Source organism: Triturus cristatus, chromosome 4_1 (genome assembly GCF_964204655.1).
Source record: "Triturus cristatus chromosome 4_1, aTriCri1.1, whole genome shotgun sequence".
Classification (NCBI taxonomy): Eukaryota; Metazoa; Chordata; class Amphibia; order Caudata; family Salamandridae; genus Triturus; species Triturus cristatus.
Window position 1 is genome coordinate 399,110,148 of NC_140585.1, and position 19,678 is coordinate 399,129,825.

General features: G+C 47.1%; 1 protein-coding gene across 3 annotated transcripts in view; it reads left to right on the forward strand.

The window, feature by feature from the left end:
• Positions 1–19,678, forward strand: part of SCUBE1 (signal peptide, CUB domain and EGF like domain containing 1) — a 1,846,233-nt gene that overhangs the window by 397,206 nt on the left and 1,429,349 nt on the right. For all 3 annotated transcript variants that reach the window (XM_085652470.1, XM_085652471.1, XM_085652472.1), the window contains exon 6: positions 12,370–12,486. In XM_085652470.1, the coding sequence (XP_085508596.1) occupies positions 12,370–12,486 (117 nt within the window). The remainder of the gene's footprint in view (positions 1–12,369; positions 12,487–19,678) is intronic.

Sequence of the window (19,678 nt, forward strand, 5' to 3'; positions counted from 1 at the left end):
GCCTCCGTGAGTACAACAAATGCTTAGCACTACCCTCTGATAATCCTGCTTGCCCACACTACCACAAAAGATAACATTAGTATTATCTACTTTTGCCTCTGTAAACCAGCTGGGGACCCACTGAACTCTCTGCACAGTATACTTTGTTTTAGTACACTATAGAGAGAGCCAGCTTCCTACAGTGCACTTCTTGGGAGATGTGCCAGTTCTATTTTGTCTTTCATCATTCTACACAGCGAATGTTTTTCAACAAACTGAAATGTGTTTTCCAAACATCTACATTCGGGTAATTAAGTATAGTAGCAATGTAGTCCAGCATTTCACTTACTATTTCCAATAAACCTTTCCATATTAAAAATAATTGCGTATTTCAATATAACTACCCCACCCCAAAAATAATATAGAAAGTACATTACTAATGTGTACAATGGTCCTATATTGGCCTGTAGGGGTTATGGTGACAATTACAAGAGTGGAGTATGTTGTCACCAGAGCGTCTTGCTGTAAATATTGGACTTTTTTTCTAAAATCAACTAGTAAATGCTACAACTAACGGAAACTATGCAGGTACCATATTTGTTTTTGTGTCAACTAAGATAATACTGTCTCCCCAGACCACATGGTTTATTGATAGCATTGTTTCATTCCCTGTGATTTCCTTTAAATACACAGGCTGTTCTAAATTACATTTGCAACACAGCCGACAATAATGAAGTAGTGTGTTTGACATTTGACACAATATTAGGTGTTTTCTTAGGGCCAGATGTATGACACTCCAGGTAGGTCGCTCCCCCTCCGCACAGCACCGCCTGTGTGCCCCTGCCCCAGCTGCCGCTCCTGAGGAAGTTCGAGGCCCTCCTCCACCTGCAGGCTACCACCTGTGCCTCATCCCATCGTGGCCAGTGGTAGGCCGTAGGTTTGCTCATCTTCCATTGTATTGCCTGTATTTCTCATTGCTCTCATTGTACTGCCTGTATTTTTTCATTGCTCTCGTAGTGCCTGCATTTTCATCGTTGTGTCTGTGACTGCTGTTGTCTGTCTCCCCCTCTGCCTGTACGTTGTCTGTGCCCGTTCTCTCCCTCTGTTCCCCTCGCTGCCCCCGTGTCTTTCTTCCCGGTTTTTCCTTCTGTTCCCCTTGCTGCCCCCGTGTCGCTCTGCCCGTTTTTGCCTTCTGTTGCTTAGCTGCCCCTGCATTTCTGTGACTTTTTTGCCTTCTGTGCCACTCGTTTCCCCTGATTTTTGTGACCTTTTTGCCCCTTCTTATCACCTTTTTTGCCTTGTGTGCCACTCGTTTCCCCCCGATTTTTGTGACCTTTTTGCCCCTTCTTGTGACCGTTTTTGCCTTCTGTGCCACTCGTTTCCCCCGATTTTTGTGACCTTTTTGCCCTTTCTTGTGACCTTTTTGCCTTCTGTGCCACTCGTTTCCCCCTGATTTTTGTGACCTTTTTGCCCTTTCTTGTGACCTTTTTGTCTTCTGTGCCACTCGTTCCCCCCCCGATTTTTGTGACCTTTTTTGCCTTCTGTGCCACTCGTTTCCCCCGATTTTTGTGACCTTTTTGCCCCTTCTTGTGACCTTTTTTGCCTTCTGTGCCACTCGTTTCCCCCGATTTTTGTGCCCTTTTTCCCTCTGTTTCCTTCGTTGCCCCTCACCGCCCCCGATGCTGTGTCCCCTGCGGCATCGCCCCTTACCTGCCCATTCGCTGCCCCGCCTTCCAGCTGCTCCTCCCTCCCACCTCCCCATATATGCCGGCCGCTGTGCGGCTGTGCCGCTGGCGCGCCTAAGGCAAGCCCGTCTGCGCCCGTCCGTGCCTGGACCGTGCCCAGCGCCAGAACCCCTGGCCCCCACACCCGCCACTAAGACGCCAGCACTATGCACGCTCTCAACCCCGGACGGACCCACAACTGCTTCAAGGCTGCCCCAAAACGCACACACGGTCCCTTCACATGCCGGAACTGCAGCTACACCAGCCACAGAGCCGACGAACCACCCGCCAAGAAAGACCTCAACCACCTCCGATGCATACTACTGAACACCCGCTCCTCACGCAAACACGCCGTCGAGCTCTGGGACCTGCTCAACCTCCCCGGATCTCGCCTTCCTGACAGAGACCTGGTTGAACAACTCCTCCGCACCCGACATCGCCATAGCCATCCCAGACGGCTACAAGATCACCCACAGAGACTGCACCAATGGACTCGGAGAAAGAATCGCCATCGTCCACAAGAACAGCATCAGGGTCTCGACCAGCACCGCTGACGCGCTCAGCACCGCCGAACACATGCATTTCCAGATCCACACAGACCCCAACTCCACCCTCCGAGGCACCCTCGTCTACCGACCCCCCCTGGACCCGCCCCCAATTCAGCGACTCCATCGCCGACTTCATCAGCACGCACGCCCTGACCTCCACCGACTACATCCTCCTCGGAGACCTGAACTTTCACCTTGAGAACAACAACAACTCCACAACCCTGATCGATAACCTCGCCAACCTCGGACTGAGACAACTCGTCGCAACGCCCACCCACTCTGCCGGCAACACGCTCGACCCTGTCTTCTCCTCAAGCCCGCACGTCGCTGTCAGCCACACCATCAAACTCCTCTGGACCGACCACTGCTGCATCCACTTCACCTTCCAGAAACCCACCACACACCACCGCACCCAACAGATACCCGCCGCCGCTGGAGCAAAATCACCGAAGACCAACTACATGCAAACCTTGCTCTCAGCCCACCCACCGAACCCTACATCACCGACGACGCTGCCTACAACCTCAGACGCTGGATCGAGGACTGCGCCAACACCCTCGCCCCGCTTAAGAAACCCGCCCACAGAGACACCAGTAAGAAGGCCAGCTTCAGCACAGTGAACAAACTCCGGACAGCCACGCAGCACACAAGGACGCTGTCCGCAACCACCACCACCTCATCAGGGCTGCCAAGGAGACCGCCTTCAAAGACCGCCTCAACAACAATGCACACGACAGCAAGGAGCTCTTCAACATCGTGAAAGAACTCTCCAACCCCAGGTCCAACACCAACACCAACGACATGCCGTCGCAAGCCTTGTGCGACTCCCTCGCCACCTTTTTCCACCGCATGATAGCAGACATCCACGACAGCTTCAACACCCAGACAGCCCCAACAGACAGCAACACAACAGACCCTCCGCACACCATCGACCATGTCCCCTCGCTAGCCTGGACCAGCGTGAGCGTCGATGACACCATCAAGACCATGAGCACAATCCACTTCGGCTCTCCGTCAGACCCATTCCCGCACCACGTCTTCAGCAAAGCAAGCAGCTCTATCGCACCCCACCTGCGCAACATCATCAATCTCTTCCTCGAGACCGCGACCTTCTCAGAGAGCTGAAAACACGCCGAGATCAACGCCCTACTCAAAAAAACCCAAGGCAGACCCAAGAGACCTCAAGAACTTCCGGCCCATCTCTCTACTCCCCTTCCCAGCCAAGGTCATTGAGAAAATCGTCAACAGACAGCTAACCCGATACCTCGAAGAGAACAGAATCCTGGACCCTTCCCAGTCTGGGTTCCGCAGCAACCACAGCACCGAGAACGCCCTCATCGCCGCCACCGACGACATCAGGACCCTGCTAGACAACGGGGAGACCGCAGCACTCATCCTCCTAGACCTCTCCGCCGCCTTTGACACCGTCTGCCACCGCACACTAAGCGCACGCCTCCACACCGCAGGGATCCGAGACAGGGCTCTGGAATGGACCACCTCCTTCCTCTCCGGCAGAACCCAGAGCGTCCGCCTCCCCCCGTTCTGTTCCAAAGCCTCCGAGATCATCTGCGGCATACCCCAGGGATCCTCCCTCAGCCCGACACTGTTCAACATCTACATGGTCCTGCTCGCACACGTCACCCGACTGCACGACCTCAACATAATCTCCTACGCCGACGCCAACTGATCCTCTCCCTCACCAAGGACCCCATCACCGCCAAAGCAAACCTCCACGAAGGAATGAAGGCCGTCGCCGACTGGATGAAGATCAGCCGTCTGAATCTGAACTCTGACAAGACGGAGGTCCTCATCCTCGACTCCAACCCGTCAGCCTGGGCCAACGGCACTGGGGGCAGCCGCGGCCCCCACCGACCACGCACGCAACCTGGGAATTATCCTCGACTTAACGCTCTCAATGACCAAGCAAGTCAACACCGTCTCCTCCTCCTGCTTCAACACCCTCCGCATACTCCGCAAGATGTACAGATGGATCCCGACAGATACAAGAAAGACATTCACCCAGGCCCTCGTCAGCAGCAGACTCGACTATGGAAACGCCCTCTACGCGGGAGCCCCGACCAAGCTCATCAATCGACTACAACGCATCCAAAATGCCTCGGCACGACTGATCCTCGATGTACCACGACACGGCCACATCACACCCACCTCAGAAACCTGCACTGGCTCCCCGTCAACAAGAGGATATCCTTCAAGCTCCTCATCCACGCACACAAGGCACTCCACAAGACCGGCCCAGCCTACCTCAACAGACGGCTCTCCTTCTACACCCCCAACCGGCAGCTACGCTCCGCTGACCTCTCACTCGCCACCACCTGCGCATCTGAAAAACAACCACCAGCGGGAGATACTTTCCCACCTCGCCGCCAAGACATGGAACACCCTCCCACTGAGCCTACGACAGACCCAAGACCTGCTGACCTTCAGGAGGATACTCAAGACTTGGCTGTTCGATCAGTAGCGGTCCCACCTCCCCCACCCCAGCGCCTTGAGACCCTCGCGGATATGTAGTACGCTTAACAAATGACTGATTGATTGATTGAGCCTCAGTGTTTGCGACTCGCAGTTTGCATTATTTTGTGACTAGCTCATTGCAAGTCCTAAACACTGATGTACAACAGTGTCTGGGATGCTGTTTGCCATTCCCAAATGGGTCCCAAATGATCTGCCTCATAAATATTGCAACCCATTGGGAATGGCCGGCCCTCACAGGGATGGTGGCCTGCAGGGATCAGCAGACTACCATGTCTGCGACTGCTTTTTCAATAAAGCACTTTTTATAAATGCAGCCCATTTTCCTTAAAGGAAAACAGGATGCATTCAAAAATTGAAATGAAAGATTTGTGACTGGCTTACCACCAATTTGAAATTGATGGTAAATGTGATTGTTTTGTGATCGCATTTGTGTTTGCAATACAATCTTATATCCCCTGCGACTCGCTATTAAGAAGGGATGCCCTTGGCATGCCCCTTCCTAACAGTGACTCGTAAAACTTATTTTGCGAGTCGGTAACAGGTTACTGACTCACAAAATAGGTTTGCTACATTATGCGAAGTGGGTCGCACACCGCTCGTCATACTAGCAAATAGCCCCATAGGATTCTGGAGGATGTAGTGACAGCGGCGGGTACACCTATGCCACGAGTAAAAAGTTTAAAATGCCATCCCTGGACACGTGTTTCGAGGTAATTGCCTCTCGTCAGCAGGGAGCAGGTACGTATGCGGGGTGCTGTAGACTGCCAAAAATTATCAGGTCTAGTACCTCTCACGGCGCGCGGGTGCGGGATCCGGGCTCGTCAACCCATAGCTCAGGGAGCTTTAAATACAAAATGCGAAGTGGGTCGCACACCGCTCGTCATACTAGCAAATAGCCCCATAGGATTCTGGAGGATGTAGTGACAGCGGCGGGTACACCTATGCCACGAGTAAAAAGTTTAAAATGCCATCCCTGGACACGTGTTTCGAGGTAATTGCCTCTCGTCAGCAGGGAGCAGGTACGTATGCGGGGTGCTGCAGACTGCCAAAAATTATCAGGTCTAGTACCTCTCACGGCGCGCGGGTGCGGGATCCGGGCTCGTCAACCCATAGCTCAGGGAGCTTTAAATACAAAATGCGAAGTGGGTCGCACACCGCTCGTCATACTAGCAAATAGCCCCATAGGATTCTGGAGGATGTAGTGACAGCGGCGGGTACACCTATGCCACGAGTAAAAAGTTTAAAATGCCATCCCTGGACACGTGTTTCGAGGTAATTGCCTCTTTAGGTTTGCTACATTATACAACCATTTGTAGCAGTCACAAATGGTCCGATTTCCCGTTTGCATCTGCTAAAAATGGCTATACATCTGGTCCTTGGTGTTAAGTATTGTATTATTAGTTTGTGCTGATGTTCTTGTTATTACAATCATTGCTTGCCCTTTTTATGCTCTAGTTTTGTGCACAATACAAATTAGTAGATACAATATTGTTGTGTTACTTGACTTTTCAGAACCAAGCAGGCATGGGATAAGGAGAAAGCGTAGCTAAATTTACCCTGCTACGGTCCCTTGCAAATCTGAACGTTCTCCATTCTGACTCATGCCTGTGAAATAGGCATTGGATGGGCCAACGAGACCCTTGAATGTTTTCTCCACTTGGTGCATACCAATTAAGTTTGCATCAGGTGAGAAAACAAAACACAAAATCAAAAAACAACAAACAAAAAAGTAATAGTTTATGGCAAAAACAAAACTTCTATTCCCTTTCTTATTGCACATGAATATTATGTAGACAAGGCTGTTGAAACAAACATTTGCAATGCAATAGGTCTTACATTTGCGAGCATTTCAGTTATTGGCATTGTAAATGACAATACCTTTTCTTTGTGTTTAGAAATCCTGCAAGCGGTGCGTAAACATGAACTTTGAACTTCTAGTCCTAGCTTACGAGAAGCAAGGTTTGCAGTAAAAGGGGCACAGTTACTGTAAGCCTTGCTTCTTGTAAGCAACAACTATAAGTACAAAATGCATGTTTATGCACTGAAATGCTTGTTTTTCTCTGACTTCAAAGTGAGAGGATTTATGTGACAATCTTGCTGGATACTGGGGTCGGAACATTTTTTTTCTTTTCTAGCACATAGCAACACTTAAAGAACTGAAAGTGAACTGTGTAAATATTTCAGAACATATCCGATTCAGCAAAGCACAAATGAAGCACATTTTTTTAATGACTCTTAAGTGTGCTGGAAACAAATAGATGAATACAATTAGAACCTATAGTATACTAGGTCATGCCATTTCAACACATTATCGTTTGTGTGATGTATAGTTTTATTAGTAAAACTGTATGTCTGTGCAAATGTAATGTTCATGTCAATAAAAAATGTGTTGTCTGTAATGGCAGTGCAATAACACTAGGCCTGGGCAGTGAACTTCTCTCCGTACATGGAGTTTGCAGAGTTTTCTGCACTCCACAGAGCTCGCAGAGTGCAGAAAACTCAGCTTCGCGATGTGTAGCGGAGTTTGTTCCCTGCTTGCGATTGCGAATGGCAAGTTTGCGATCACGAATGGCAGGTTTGCGGTATCATTCGCTAGCGTGAGCTGCCGCTTGGGTAGAATTTCTACCCCGGTGGCAGGAATACCAGCACAAACTGCAGTTCGCACTGCACTCCGCCATGCGCAGAACCTTCCAGAGTTTTTTTGGAACTTCGCGGAGTTCCGCATAGCAAAACTCCACGAACTTCGCCCAGGATAACACTCAATGCATACTCCTCTCCAAGCACTCCTCTACACTCTGCGACACAGCACTCCACTACACTCTATGATACTTCTGTCTGTGACACTTCACTTTGTGACACTCCACCTTATGGCTCTCCACTCTACGGCAGTCTACTTCACTATATGATGCTCCACTCTACTCTGCATTACTCTGCTCCACTTTATGACACTCCACTTTACTCCACTCTATGCCACTTCACTCTACACCACGTTACTCTTTGCCTCTGCAAATCCATTTTGACACTCTATGCCACTCCACTCTGAAACTCTATTCCAGTCTATTCACTCTGACACTCCACTAAACTGTACAATGCCACTCCACTATACGACTCTACTCCTGGGCACTCTATGACACTCCATGCCACTCTACCGAGGGCAGTTCTTCCTATAGGGCGGAGGAGCCTTGCCTCGCCTACTGCGAGCGCTGCAGGTAAACCCACATAAATAAAATGGCATAGCAATGCCATTTTATTTTGCTGCCAGTGTCCGTTGTGTACAGCGTGAGTGTGAGGGCAGCTGGCCGGGCTGAACCCTGCGATGGCAGGATGACTGCTACAACTGCCAGTGCGCATGTCTGATTTGCCGGCTATCCTGCGATGGCCAGCCCCTATGTGCGCACTGTAGATCCAGCAATCCCAGAGCTGTGAAACAGCCAGGTGATTTCTGGCACAGGCCCCATGCCTCAAAATGAGCACTGGGTTAGCCTGCTCCCACCAATGCCAGAGCTGCTTTAATGCTGAAATCAGAGGTCTGGCTGCCTCTCTCTGCCCTCAGTCACCCACTGACCCTCAAAGCTCACTGGCACTGTCCAACCTGCCAAGAGCTTGGGCTTCACAGAAATATGCTAAACTTGTCCCAGTGCTATTTTCAGATACTAGGGCACATTCAGCAGCCCCTTTATGCTATCTGCTTTTGTGCAGAGCAGCAATCTGCAGGCGGGGATGGGGCTTATCTGATGCCATCTGGGCCCATAACAAACGCCGAAGTCAAGAGACCATCAGGCCTCCTTTTGTTGGAGTATCCTGAGTGGGAGTTATCGGGAGCCACACAACTAAATGCGATGGGAGGGGGGTAATAAAGGCACACAGCTTATCATTTCACAGGCACTTAAGAGAGGCATGCTTTTGACTTTGTTCACTCCCTGTATATAAGAGATATGCATGCACTGAAGTATGTCAGATGTGTTTGTCGCCCTAGTATTTACACAAATAACAACTTAAGGACAACTAATTTGTTTTATTTCTTTTATAGATCTATAGTGCACTCATCCCAATGCATGGTGTCACAGTGCTTTACATCTCACACACACACATTGTACATTGACAATAAATCATATGTGTGTACTTCAATTTAAAGTACGTGTTACATAAGCCAGTAAGGGGTAACAATGTGTAGGAGCCTCATGTCCTTCAAACCTCACTGAGCTATAATAGAAGGATTACAATTTATGAACTGCAAGTAACAAAAGGATCTCTGTCTTAAAAGCAGTAACCCACTTACCCATTTACATAAAATAAAAATCTGTCATCTGCATGTTAAATGATGTGCTTTTACAGGAGACATATTAACCCTCTATGCTACTTTGATTCAAAACTGGGACTAGAGAAAACACAGGTTGCTTCAGCAAATACTTTAACCTCCAGAGTTATCTTGCCATTATTATTATTATCCCCAGAGATTTATTGGGCACACAAAGATCTCTGCAGCAGGTACCTTAACCCCATAAGCTACTTTAAAATGCAGATTTTACAACCAATTAAGCAGAACAGATCTACTGCCATGTGTCATTGTTGCCAATTTCTTTGTGGCATGGTTTTTAAAAATAACGGCCTCATTTATGAGGATTTGACGTAGGGCAGTGCAGCAAGTCACCTTGCTGCGCTGACCTACGTGAAAGTGAAAGGACAGAAATGCACTGTATTTGTCTAATACAGTGGATTCCTGTCCTTTCCTTCAGCTCTGGCGCTGTTTCAGCAGCCTAGTACCAAGGCAGGCAGCTTTGCACCATGGTGCAAGGGTGCTTCTGTTGCAGGCATGATTGTTTTTGTGCGAGAGGCGTTTTCTTCTTTCCATGTGTGCTGCAGAATGCAGCACACATGGAAAGAGGAATAAACTAAGAAAAATAAAGTTAGGTCTCCTCGTTACTCCTCACCTTGGGAAGCGTAATGTGTTGGCGCTTCCCCAGATTTCATGGTCTTGTAAATCTGGGGATTCATCAAAGCCCATAGGTGTTGCATGGGAACACCCACTGCAATGCTCATGGAACGCCTACCCTCTGCCCTCCGGGGTATATTTCTGAGCCCCGGCAGTGCAAGGAGCTGATAAACATGCCCCTAAATGTATAAGCTGAGGCCAAGATTTTGCATTGGGGTTGCTTCACTTTTTTGGCACAACTCCAATGCAAAATCTTATTTGTTAAATATAGTAATGCACTCAAATGTACTCATGATAGATCTGCTAAAGGTATGGGAGGTCTGAGACTCTGATGTCACTTCTTGTGATGTCACTTCCAGTGAGGTAAAGAGTTATGATGCCACATGAAATGTCATACGCCATGATATCACGGACTATGAGGTCACATGCCATGATGTCACTTGCATACTGCCTAACTTGGTTAGTCACCCCCACTTCTTTTTTTTTTTAGGTCTTTTGTCCTGCTTACACCTACTGCACTCAACCAAAGAGGGGTGGGGCGAACAAAATCACCAGTCAGATGTGGGTCTGGCTGCCACCCCATGCTCCCAGTCACCCACTGACCCTCAATTTCCAATAACACTTAACTGATCCGAGCCATCTGCGACCCACTCACATCTGCGTCCACTAGCTGTGAGGGAACAAAAACCGACGGCATGAATTGGTCTTTTTACCTGGATGTGGGTTAACGGCCGATTTTGAAGCTGGGGAAACCAGGTTCGAGTCTCGGCATCGGCTCAGCATCGTCTGATTCTTGGCAACTCACTTAATCTCCATGTACCTACAAAAATGAATATGTCCTTGGCCTTGTGTAATGTAATTGGTGGGTCATCTAAAGCGCTCCAATACCTTCCAGTTGAGTTTGCGCTGTATAAAACTAATAAAACAAACCTGAGTACGGAGCACGCTTTTCCCCATCACAAATTCCTCCCCACTCTATCGGGCCCCAAAAGAACAAAACATTGGTCCAGCTTAGATTGCCTGTTTAGTGAAGAAACTATGACTAAATGTACTTGGTAGGCTGAGAAGTGAGGATCAGACAGAGTTGCAGGGAGAGGGGTGGCACTGGGCTCGGAGGGCTCTGAGCCACCTATGAAAGAGTGACAAGTGAAGAGCAGACAGCGCTGCGAGGGGAGAGGCATGGCACTGGGGGCCGCCCTTGGAGGCCTATGAGCCCCCTGTGAAAGAGCAGACCGCATTGAAAGGAGAAGGGTGGTGCTGGGCCCCGCCCTTGGAGGGCTCTGAGCCCCTTTTGGAAGAGTGACAAGTGAAGAGCAGACAACGCTGCTAGGGGAGTGGTGTGGCGCTTGACACCGCCCTTGGAGGCCTCTGAGCCCCCTGTGGAAGAGCAGACAGCGCTGTGAGGTGTGGTGCTGGGCATCACCCTTGGAGAGTTCGAAGCCCCCTGTGGCGAAGTGAAGAGCAGAAAGTGCTGCGAGAGAAGAGGCGTGGCACCGGGCGCCACCCTTGGAGGGCCCGTAGCGACCTGCGCATGTTTTGCAGTAACTCGTCCTGTCTCCTGTTTTACGTGGGTTGTAAACCGAGGGTAATTGGAGCATTTAACTGTATTGACTTGTGCTTCCTAAGCCCAATAAACGACAGAATGTCGGGTATTTGAAGACGCTTCCCATCCCCTCTGGGCGTGCACCTGGGTCTCAAAAGTAATGTCTCGCTGAGGGGCGCACACTTCTGCGGAGTCTCCGTGGAGTGCAGTTCGTAAAATAAGACAATAGGGACTGAATGTGCATGGCTGCTTGCTCCCGGGGCAATACTCCGTGGGAGTGAACTACCCAGAAAAGGTGGGACATGCTGCCACCATTAGCTATTTGCAGGCTACTGATTCAAAATTGCACACACATAAGCCAATACAAAATGTGGGAGGAGTCAGACTGAACAAAGTAGAGACAACAGATCACCTAACAGCGCAAGCGCTGTATAGGATCGACCTAAAAAGGGTTGAAAGTTGCACCAAGTTCCAAACTACCTCTTGAGAACTTTGCAACAGCTGCTTATCAGTTGTGAGAATATCTTCACTGCTACTGTTAGAATAGTTATCACAGCTAAAGACAGGGGATATTACATAAGTGTAGATCAATTCTTTATGGCATTAACTATTTTTTCTAATTGATTACCATACCCAGAAATGTCTCTAAACCCTTTAGCATATTATAATTATATTCTGAAAGCTAACTCAAAATGTATTTTCTAGAGTCTAGGATTTAAATAAGTTAACAAAATTGGTCAGTGGGCTGTCATGCTTTGTCACTGCCATTAGGCTGCTAAAAATGTTAAAGAATCGAGCCCATTCATATTCCTCTGTAAGCAGTACCAATAAATAAGATTCAGATATTCTGTTTAGGTCCTGTGGCATGAAAATGATGTGAAAGGTGTTGGCTGGTGAGAACAAAACAAAATGTTCACATTTTTTGAGAGTGATAGATTTCCACCAAAGCTGTTTCTTTCCTTAGTTTTATCCATTATCTATATAAAATATTAATAAGTCATCATTGACATTTTCAATTATTCAGAAAGCAGGTTTAGGGTTACCTTAAGTAATTACAAAATGGTTTTTTGAATATTGATGTAGCTTGAAACCACAGCAACTAATTGTATTCATCATAATTTTTGTTTTTATTCTTTCCTTCATAACTAGTAACATGTAACTATGGAAATGGAGGCTGTCAGCACACCTGTGATGACACTGAAAGTGGCCCTGTTTGTGGTTGCCATCAGAAATATGCCCTGCTCTCAGATGGGAGAACATGCATTGGTAAGTGCCTCTTTGAAGAAAAATATTCCTCATATTTTTCATAATGTATGGTATGGAGGAAATAAAGTGTGCGAGCACATTATTTGATTTTTTCTATTTAGTGTAATAGTATACTGCAGTAGACTTCTAGACACATTAACATTTCCACCACTTCATGTATTTTATATGTATGTTTGTATATGAACATATAATAACGTTTTTGTTAAAGGTTTATTCCGGTGTATGTGTATATATTTGTGATGTGTGTGTGTGTGTGTATATATATATATATATATATATGAATAACTCATTAACAATCTATATATATATATATATATTCACTGAAGAAAACATACTTATAGTGCTGTTCTGGCTGCCACCGAAAGAACCGTTGGGTAAAGCTAAAGACAGGGCCATGAAGTTAGCAATGAACCTTGCTGGATGTTTGTGGTCCCTCGTCTAAGGTTCATTAATCTCTGGCTAGCACTTGGGAGCACGAACCAAGATAAGGGGCTGCTCGAACATCATGGCACAATCATTTTTTTTCTTTTAAATCTTAATCATCCAGGTTCCTTTCATCAACCTGAACCACGGGGTCAGGGGATGACCTTCCTGTGCCTTTTGACTCATTTTGTTCAGACAGGGCGTGGAGATAGAGTTCCCGTTTCCCATAATAGCGGATACAACATTTTTCCTGAAGTTGTGGTCAGTTAATTGAAAGTCTTCTGGTTCTTGAATCCAGCTTTGGGTTCGGAAACATCAAATGATCAATGGGAGAAAATACTCCCTTGTCCAATCAAGCTAATATCATTCTAATTTTGGGCCCCCAGAGGTCCTCGACCCTGCTTTGCAGACCATGGTGGGTTAATGGCCCAGATATTGCTTTAATGTAATCCTTATGTTTTTAAAAAGCTAATTACTCGAAAAACTCTGGGCAGACTTGCACCAAACCATGCAAAGGTATTCCTTGAGTTACGCTCTACCTTTGTGAAATCTTTGTTGTAGTCCTGGTTTAATTTTTTTTCTTTAAATTGGAGAGCAAAGATTTCAATGGGAATGAAATGGGACATATCACTCTTTCGACCTCCCCTTTTTTTCACTCCCACTTGACAGAGCTGCAAGACACTTGCCATGCCAAACCCAAAGTGAATGGCCCTTTTTTTTGGAAAGTTTCATGCAACATTGTAGATCAAAGCTAAAGTTATTAAGAGAAACAAAAATCTATTTTCAATGGAAACTGACCTAACTGTAACTACACAGATATTACCACCACCTGTGCAAGATAAATAGGTCTGTGTGTGTGTATAAATATCTGTTTTCACTTGAATCTCACAGCGGAAGGCTATTGGTGAATGCTGGTCCTGTTTTAAGTGCAGCCACATGGAGTTTGCTTTGTATAAAATGATTTTGGGGGCCAACGGCTCACACCAGAGGGTTGACCCTTGCAGAAACATGTTGTTGTATTTGTCGCAGGGGCGGCTCCTCCACTAGGGTGAGAAGCAGAAACATAAAATGGTAAAACTACAATTTTATGTTTCTGCTTCTCGCACTGCAAGAAAACAGAAGGGTTTGGTTGGGGGCAGGAGGGTGGGCGGGTCTGTTCCAGGGCAGGGGAGCAGTGGCTTGCCCACTGCTAAGGGTGCTTACTGTTTGATTGGCCCTCTGGGACTGACCAAACCAGTCATGCGCACTCTGCCTTTTCTCCATGTAGGCTGCATGGCTTACTGCTCCATAGGAGCCTGGCTGGTCAGCATCCCGACCAATCACAACGCTGCCATTGCATTTTGGGTACTCAGTACCTGCTGTGCTCCACAGAAGAGCTCATGAAGCGCTAAACATATGGGTCTGGGGCTAAAAAAAATTAAACATTAAAAATAAATTAACTGTTAACAAGCTTTGCTCCATTGGAAGAAATGCAATTTTAAAAGATAAACCACATTTTAAAAAATGCACTTGGAGGGCTACAGAATCTGGTTTCACAAGAAAGCACTGAGAGGGCTGCAGAGTCTGGTTTCACTTGAAACTCACAACTGAATGCTATTAGTGAAAGTCAGTCCTGTTGTGGGTGCAGTCGCATAGAGTTTGATATAAATATGGATCTATCTATTTATATATTCACTGAAAAAACCATAGGTTTTCAGGGCTGTTATAGTTAGCTGGACATTTCACTCGTACAAAACCATTGAAATTCCTCCGTTATAGTTAGTTCTACTAACTATAACTCGCGTGCCCGCAATCCACTGCTGATGACGTCACATATTACTGGATGATGTCATCAGTGATGTCATTTGAGATGTCATCAGTGATGTCACTGACCATGTATTGAATGATGTAATACGTGACATCATCAGCAGTGGATTGCGGGCGCGTGAGTTATAGTTAGTAGAACTAACTATAACGGGGGAATTTCAATGGTTTTGTAGGAGTGAAATGTCCAGCTAACTATAACAGCCCTGAAACCTATGGTTTTTTCAGTGAATTTCTAAGGTTTTTTAAATGCTAATTCCTAACTATAACATGTCTGAAACCTATGGTTTTTTCAGTGAATTTCTAAGGTTTTTTAAATGCTAATTCCTAACTATAACATGTCTCAAACCTATGGTTTTTTCAGTGAATTTCAAAGATTTCTTAAATGACAATATTTAAATGTAATAATAGTTATATTTATTTTTTTGATACAGATTTTCTACATTTTTTAACTATTTATTTTTACATATTTTATTTTTTAAATTACATTATATATTTTAAATATAAATGGAAAAAACATTTTATTTAAAAATATTGAAACAAATGTTTTTTTTGTTTTATATATTTTTTTAAATATATTTATATTATTTTCTTAGTTTTTTTTTCTCACATTTTTTGGGGGAGTCGTGTACCCAAAGCGTACCTTTCTCGATCGCTGTGCAGAACCTAGCCACCATTTTAGGATTGTTGTGTAGGTTCTGCATAGGATGCGTATTTTCATGCGCGATCGCTATGCGACCGGTACGCGACTCCAGGCGCATACTCGACATATACGTATTACTTTACGCTCGCGTGTGACATCATATACGTGTTCGACGCGTTAGGAGTTGCGCACCCAGCATGTGCACACCAGGGGGCCACACTGAGCGCCGCGCTGGTTGCGCGGCTCCTAATTTGCCAGTAACATTTTTTTTTTGCACCTATCACTATTTTCTATTCTCCCCGGGAACCCCATCCCCCGGGGCCTATATACAACGTTGGGGACCGTGGGGAGAGCCCCAATGCCCCCAGGGTCCCAGCCAGCTCCCCGCGTCCTTCGGGAGCCGGCATTGCTTTTCCACAAGGGGAGCTACTAACATGCAGCTCCCCGTGTGGAAAAGCAATATGGTTTGCATTTTGAAAGAGAGAGCAGATTTCCTTGCTTTCTTTTCAAAATCCAAATCAAGTTTGCTATGACAGGGCGGGAGCCTCGGCTCCCGCCCTGCCATAGCAAACAGCAGTGTCCCGGGGTGGGCACCCCGAGACACTGCTGGAACCGGCCCTGGGGGTTGGCGGTCCCCACGGCCATCGACGGCTCCAGGAGGTGGCCCACGCGACCCCCCTCCCACAATATAAATAGCCCCGGGGGATGGGGGTCCCCAGGGCTTGGGGGGCATTTGAGCCCCCCCACCCATTTTTTTGAAAGCCCCGGGGGGTAGCCTTCCCTGGGGCTGGAGGGGCTTTGAGCCCCCCCACCCATTTATTTTGTAGCCCCGGGGGGTGGCGGTCCCCGGGGCTGGGGGGTCCCTCTGGGCCCCCATCAAATTTAATATTTTTGCCCCCGGGATTTGGCCCCCCCAGGGGCTAATTATTAAAGAAGCACGGGAGCCCGCACTTCAGTTTATTAATTTTTTTACGGCAGGATCCGCGCGCCCTGCGTGCATTTTGCCGTTTTTTCAAAAAAACATTTCGGGCCCTGGGGGTCTTTGTGGGACCCCCTAAGCAGGTCTAGAGGGTCTAGAGGTTCAGGGTATTTCTACCCTGCCCCCTTTATACGTTTTGCACACTTGATCCACTGATTTATTGAGCCTCGCTTCTACCGAGGCACAAAATGGCTGCAACACTTCCTGGTGTGGCATGTTGACAGCCAGTTGACAGCCAATTAGCATGCAGCTCGTGATCGGGAGGGTGCGCGCTGGGTGCACATATGGTGCGCGGATCCTCCGAGGCCATAGATATATATGTGATTTTACTTTTGACTTTCTCAGCAACTACTGAACGTATTTAAACCCTTTAACCAAAAGGCACGAGTGTGAACCAAGGGCTACCTCTTTGCCAAATTTGGTGTAATTCCGTTCAGCAGTTCGGGCTGTACCTGCGATTAAAGGTTCCTATGGAAAATTGCATTGGGAAAACACGTTTTGGGACCCCCTTTTTTCTCGGCCCCCGCTTGACAAATCACCCCGAGACATTCAGGATAGGAGCAGACCGGAGCGTCCCACCAGTTTTGAAAGTTTCGCAAAGATTCGTCAACCGGCGCCAAAGTTATTCCAAATAGAATGCTGCGGATTTCCTATGGATAATAGGTCTTAACTATAACTACCTACTGTTGACCGCCAGTAGGTAATATGTATATCTATATATATATATGTACACACTACTGGCAATCGCCAGTAGGTAATTCTAGTTAGGATGTAGTTTCCATAGGAAGAGCGTTATTTCATTTGGCAATACCTTTGGCGTCGCTTGACAAATCCTCGCGCAATTTTCAAAACTAGTATGCTTCTCACTCCAGTTGCTCTTGAAAGTTTCGGGGTGATCTATCAAGGGGGGCCTGAGAAAAAGGGAGGGTCCCAAAACACATTTTCTCTGTTAATTTCCATAGGAACTTTAGACATCGCTACAGCTGGAACTGCTGAACAGAATTACATCAAATTTAGCAGAAAGGTATATGTTGGTTCGGGGAAGGGCATTTGGTGTAAATCTGTTCAGTAGTTTTTGAAATGTTGAGGAAAATCCAAATTTGTATACAAGGGGACGCAGGGGATGCGCAACCCCTTCCAATCTAGTGCTGAGATCTGTCTGCCACTACTTCAAACCAGAAAGTGTTAGCAGCCATCTTGGGACTCTGCTTGAGGCTAAATTGAGTAAACATTTTTTTTTAAAGAAAAAGAGGCAGGGTAGAAATACCCTTATCCACTTGGCGTCTTGCGAGGGTCCCACAGGGACCACGGACAGCCAAAAGAGCATTTATTAAAAAGATTGTCGGAGGGAGTTGTGCTGGATCTACGGATCCCGCCCAATTTTGTTTTTAAAAGAAGCACAGGCTCCCTTGCTTCGTTTAATAATTTGCCCCAGGGTGGGCCTGGTCTCGGGGCATTTACTTAATAAATTCACAGCTCCCCCTCCTGGGGCTAATCAATGACCCGGGGGTCACCTTCTCCCAGGGGATTATTTATTTAAAAACGGGGGGGCCTCTCGGACCTCCCCAGCCCCGCAGAACAGTACCTCCTTGGGGTAACATGTGACAAATAGAATGGGGACCTTTTGGACCTGCCCCCAGCCCTGGTGGCCACCACCTCCCCAGGGTCATGATCAATTTGTAGCGGGGGGCCTTAGGGGTCCCCTGGACCTCAGAAACCGCATCTCCTCATGGCTGTTCTCGGCCGTGGGGACTGCCATCTCCCCTTGGCAGGTCCATCATCAAGATAGGAGTCAGAGATGGCTCCTGCTATGTCCTGGGGTGCCCACCCCAGGTAAATAGCTGTTTACTGTGGCCCAAGCCATTTCAAATGCGAGATAATTAAAATGCTCTTGCCTGCTTGAAGGGGAGCAGAATTGCTTTCACAGACCGGGAGATACCTTTCCAGCAGCTCCCTGTGTGTGAAAAGAGGCTCCCCTGTGGCCCCCAACAGATGTGAGTGGGTCCCCTGGGTGGCACAAGTTCTCCCAGAATAGAGGCCAGGAGATGGGGTCCCCGGGCCTGAAATCAGCCCTGGAGGGGGGCCGCACAGCCCCCCTCCCCTAATTAAAATAAATTAAATAAAAAGGTCAGGCCCTGGGGGTGGGGTCCCCGGGTTCCAAAAACGGCCCCTGGGGATGGGGTCCCTGGGGCTGAAATCGGCTCAGTGAAGGAGGTCCACGAACCCCCCCAATAAATCAAAAGTATAGTACTGGTTGGGGGATGAAGTTCTCTGGGATGCTGGGGGCCAGGAACCCCTTCTGTTACCTCCTTTGAGTCCCAACCAGTGGAATTTCTGAGAGGTCTTTGGAGGCCACGCCCCCTTCTCCATCACTCTGCAAACACGCCTCTTGATGCACTACTGGTTGAGGGATGAAGTCCCCTTGGCTGCTAAGGGTCCTTAAGGTGAACAACCCTTCTGTTACCTCCAGTAAGTTCCACACAGCAACATTGCTGAGAGATCTTTGGAGGTTATGCCCCCTTTCTCTATCACTCAACAAACGCACCTCCTGGCATTCTTCTGGTTGGGAGATGAAGTCCCCTTTGCTGCTGAGGGTCCTTGGGGGCCAAGAACTCCTCCGGTTACTTTCAGTAAGTCCCACACAGCGGGACTGCTGAGAGGTCCTCGGAGATCACGTGCCTTTTCTCTACCACTCTGCAAACACGACTACTAGTTAAAACAATAGACATTCACTTAAAATACCAAAGGTTAAAGGAATGTTATGGTTAGAAAATTGAATTTAAAAAAACGTTAAAAATTCACTGAATAAACCAAAGGTTACAGGAACATTATAGTTAGGCTCAGATTTCACTCGTACGGAACCAGTGAATTTCAGCAGTTATAGTTACCTGAGCTAACTATAACTTGCGCCCCCGCAATGCACAGCTTATGACCTCAAATATTACATCACTCATGACATGGTCAGGAACATCACTCATGACATCAAGTGTTTTTAAGAGTTTATGGGTGTTAAACATATAACATAACATGTGTATTTGTAAAGCGACATTCACACAAGGGCATCTTGGAGATGAATAACAGATGCTTATAGTTACCCAACTCAATGGTACTCATTTTATCGACCTCAGAAGGTCCATAGTTAATGTATTGTGATGAGTGAAGTGACAAGACAAGCCAGTGATATTAATTGAAAGGTGGTGCATAAATATAAATGTGAGTTATGAGTATTACTTATAGTAATATGAAAGCAATGCGTAAATGATACTTTCAAAAGATAAGTATAAGTAATGAATTTGGCATACTTGTGTAGTTTAAGGTGGGTTTGGCACAAATAAGATAACAAT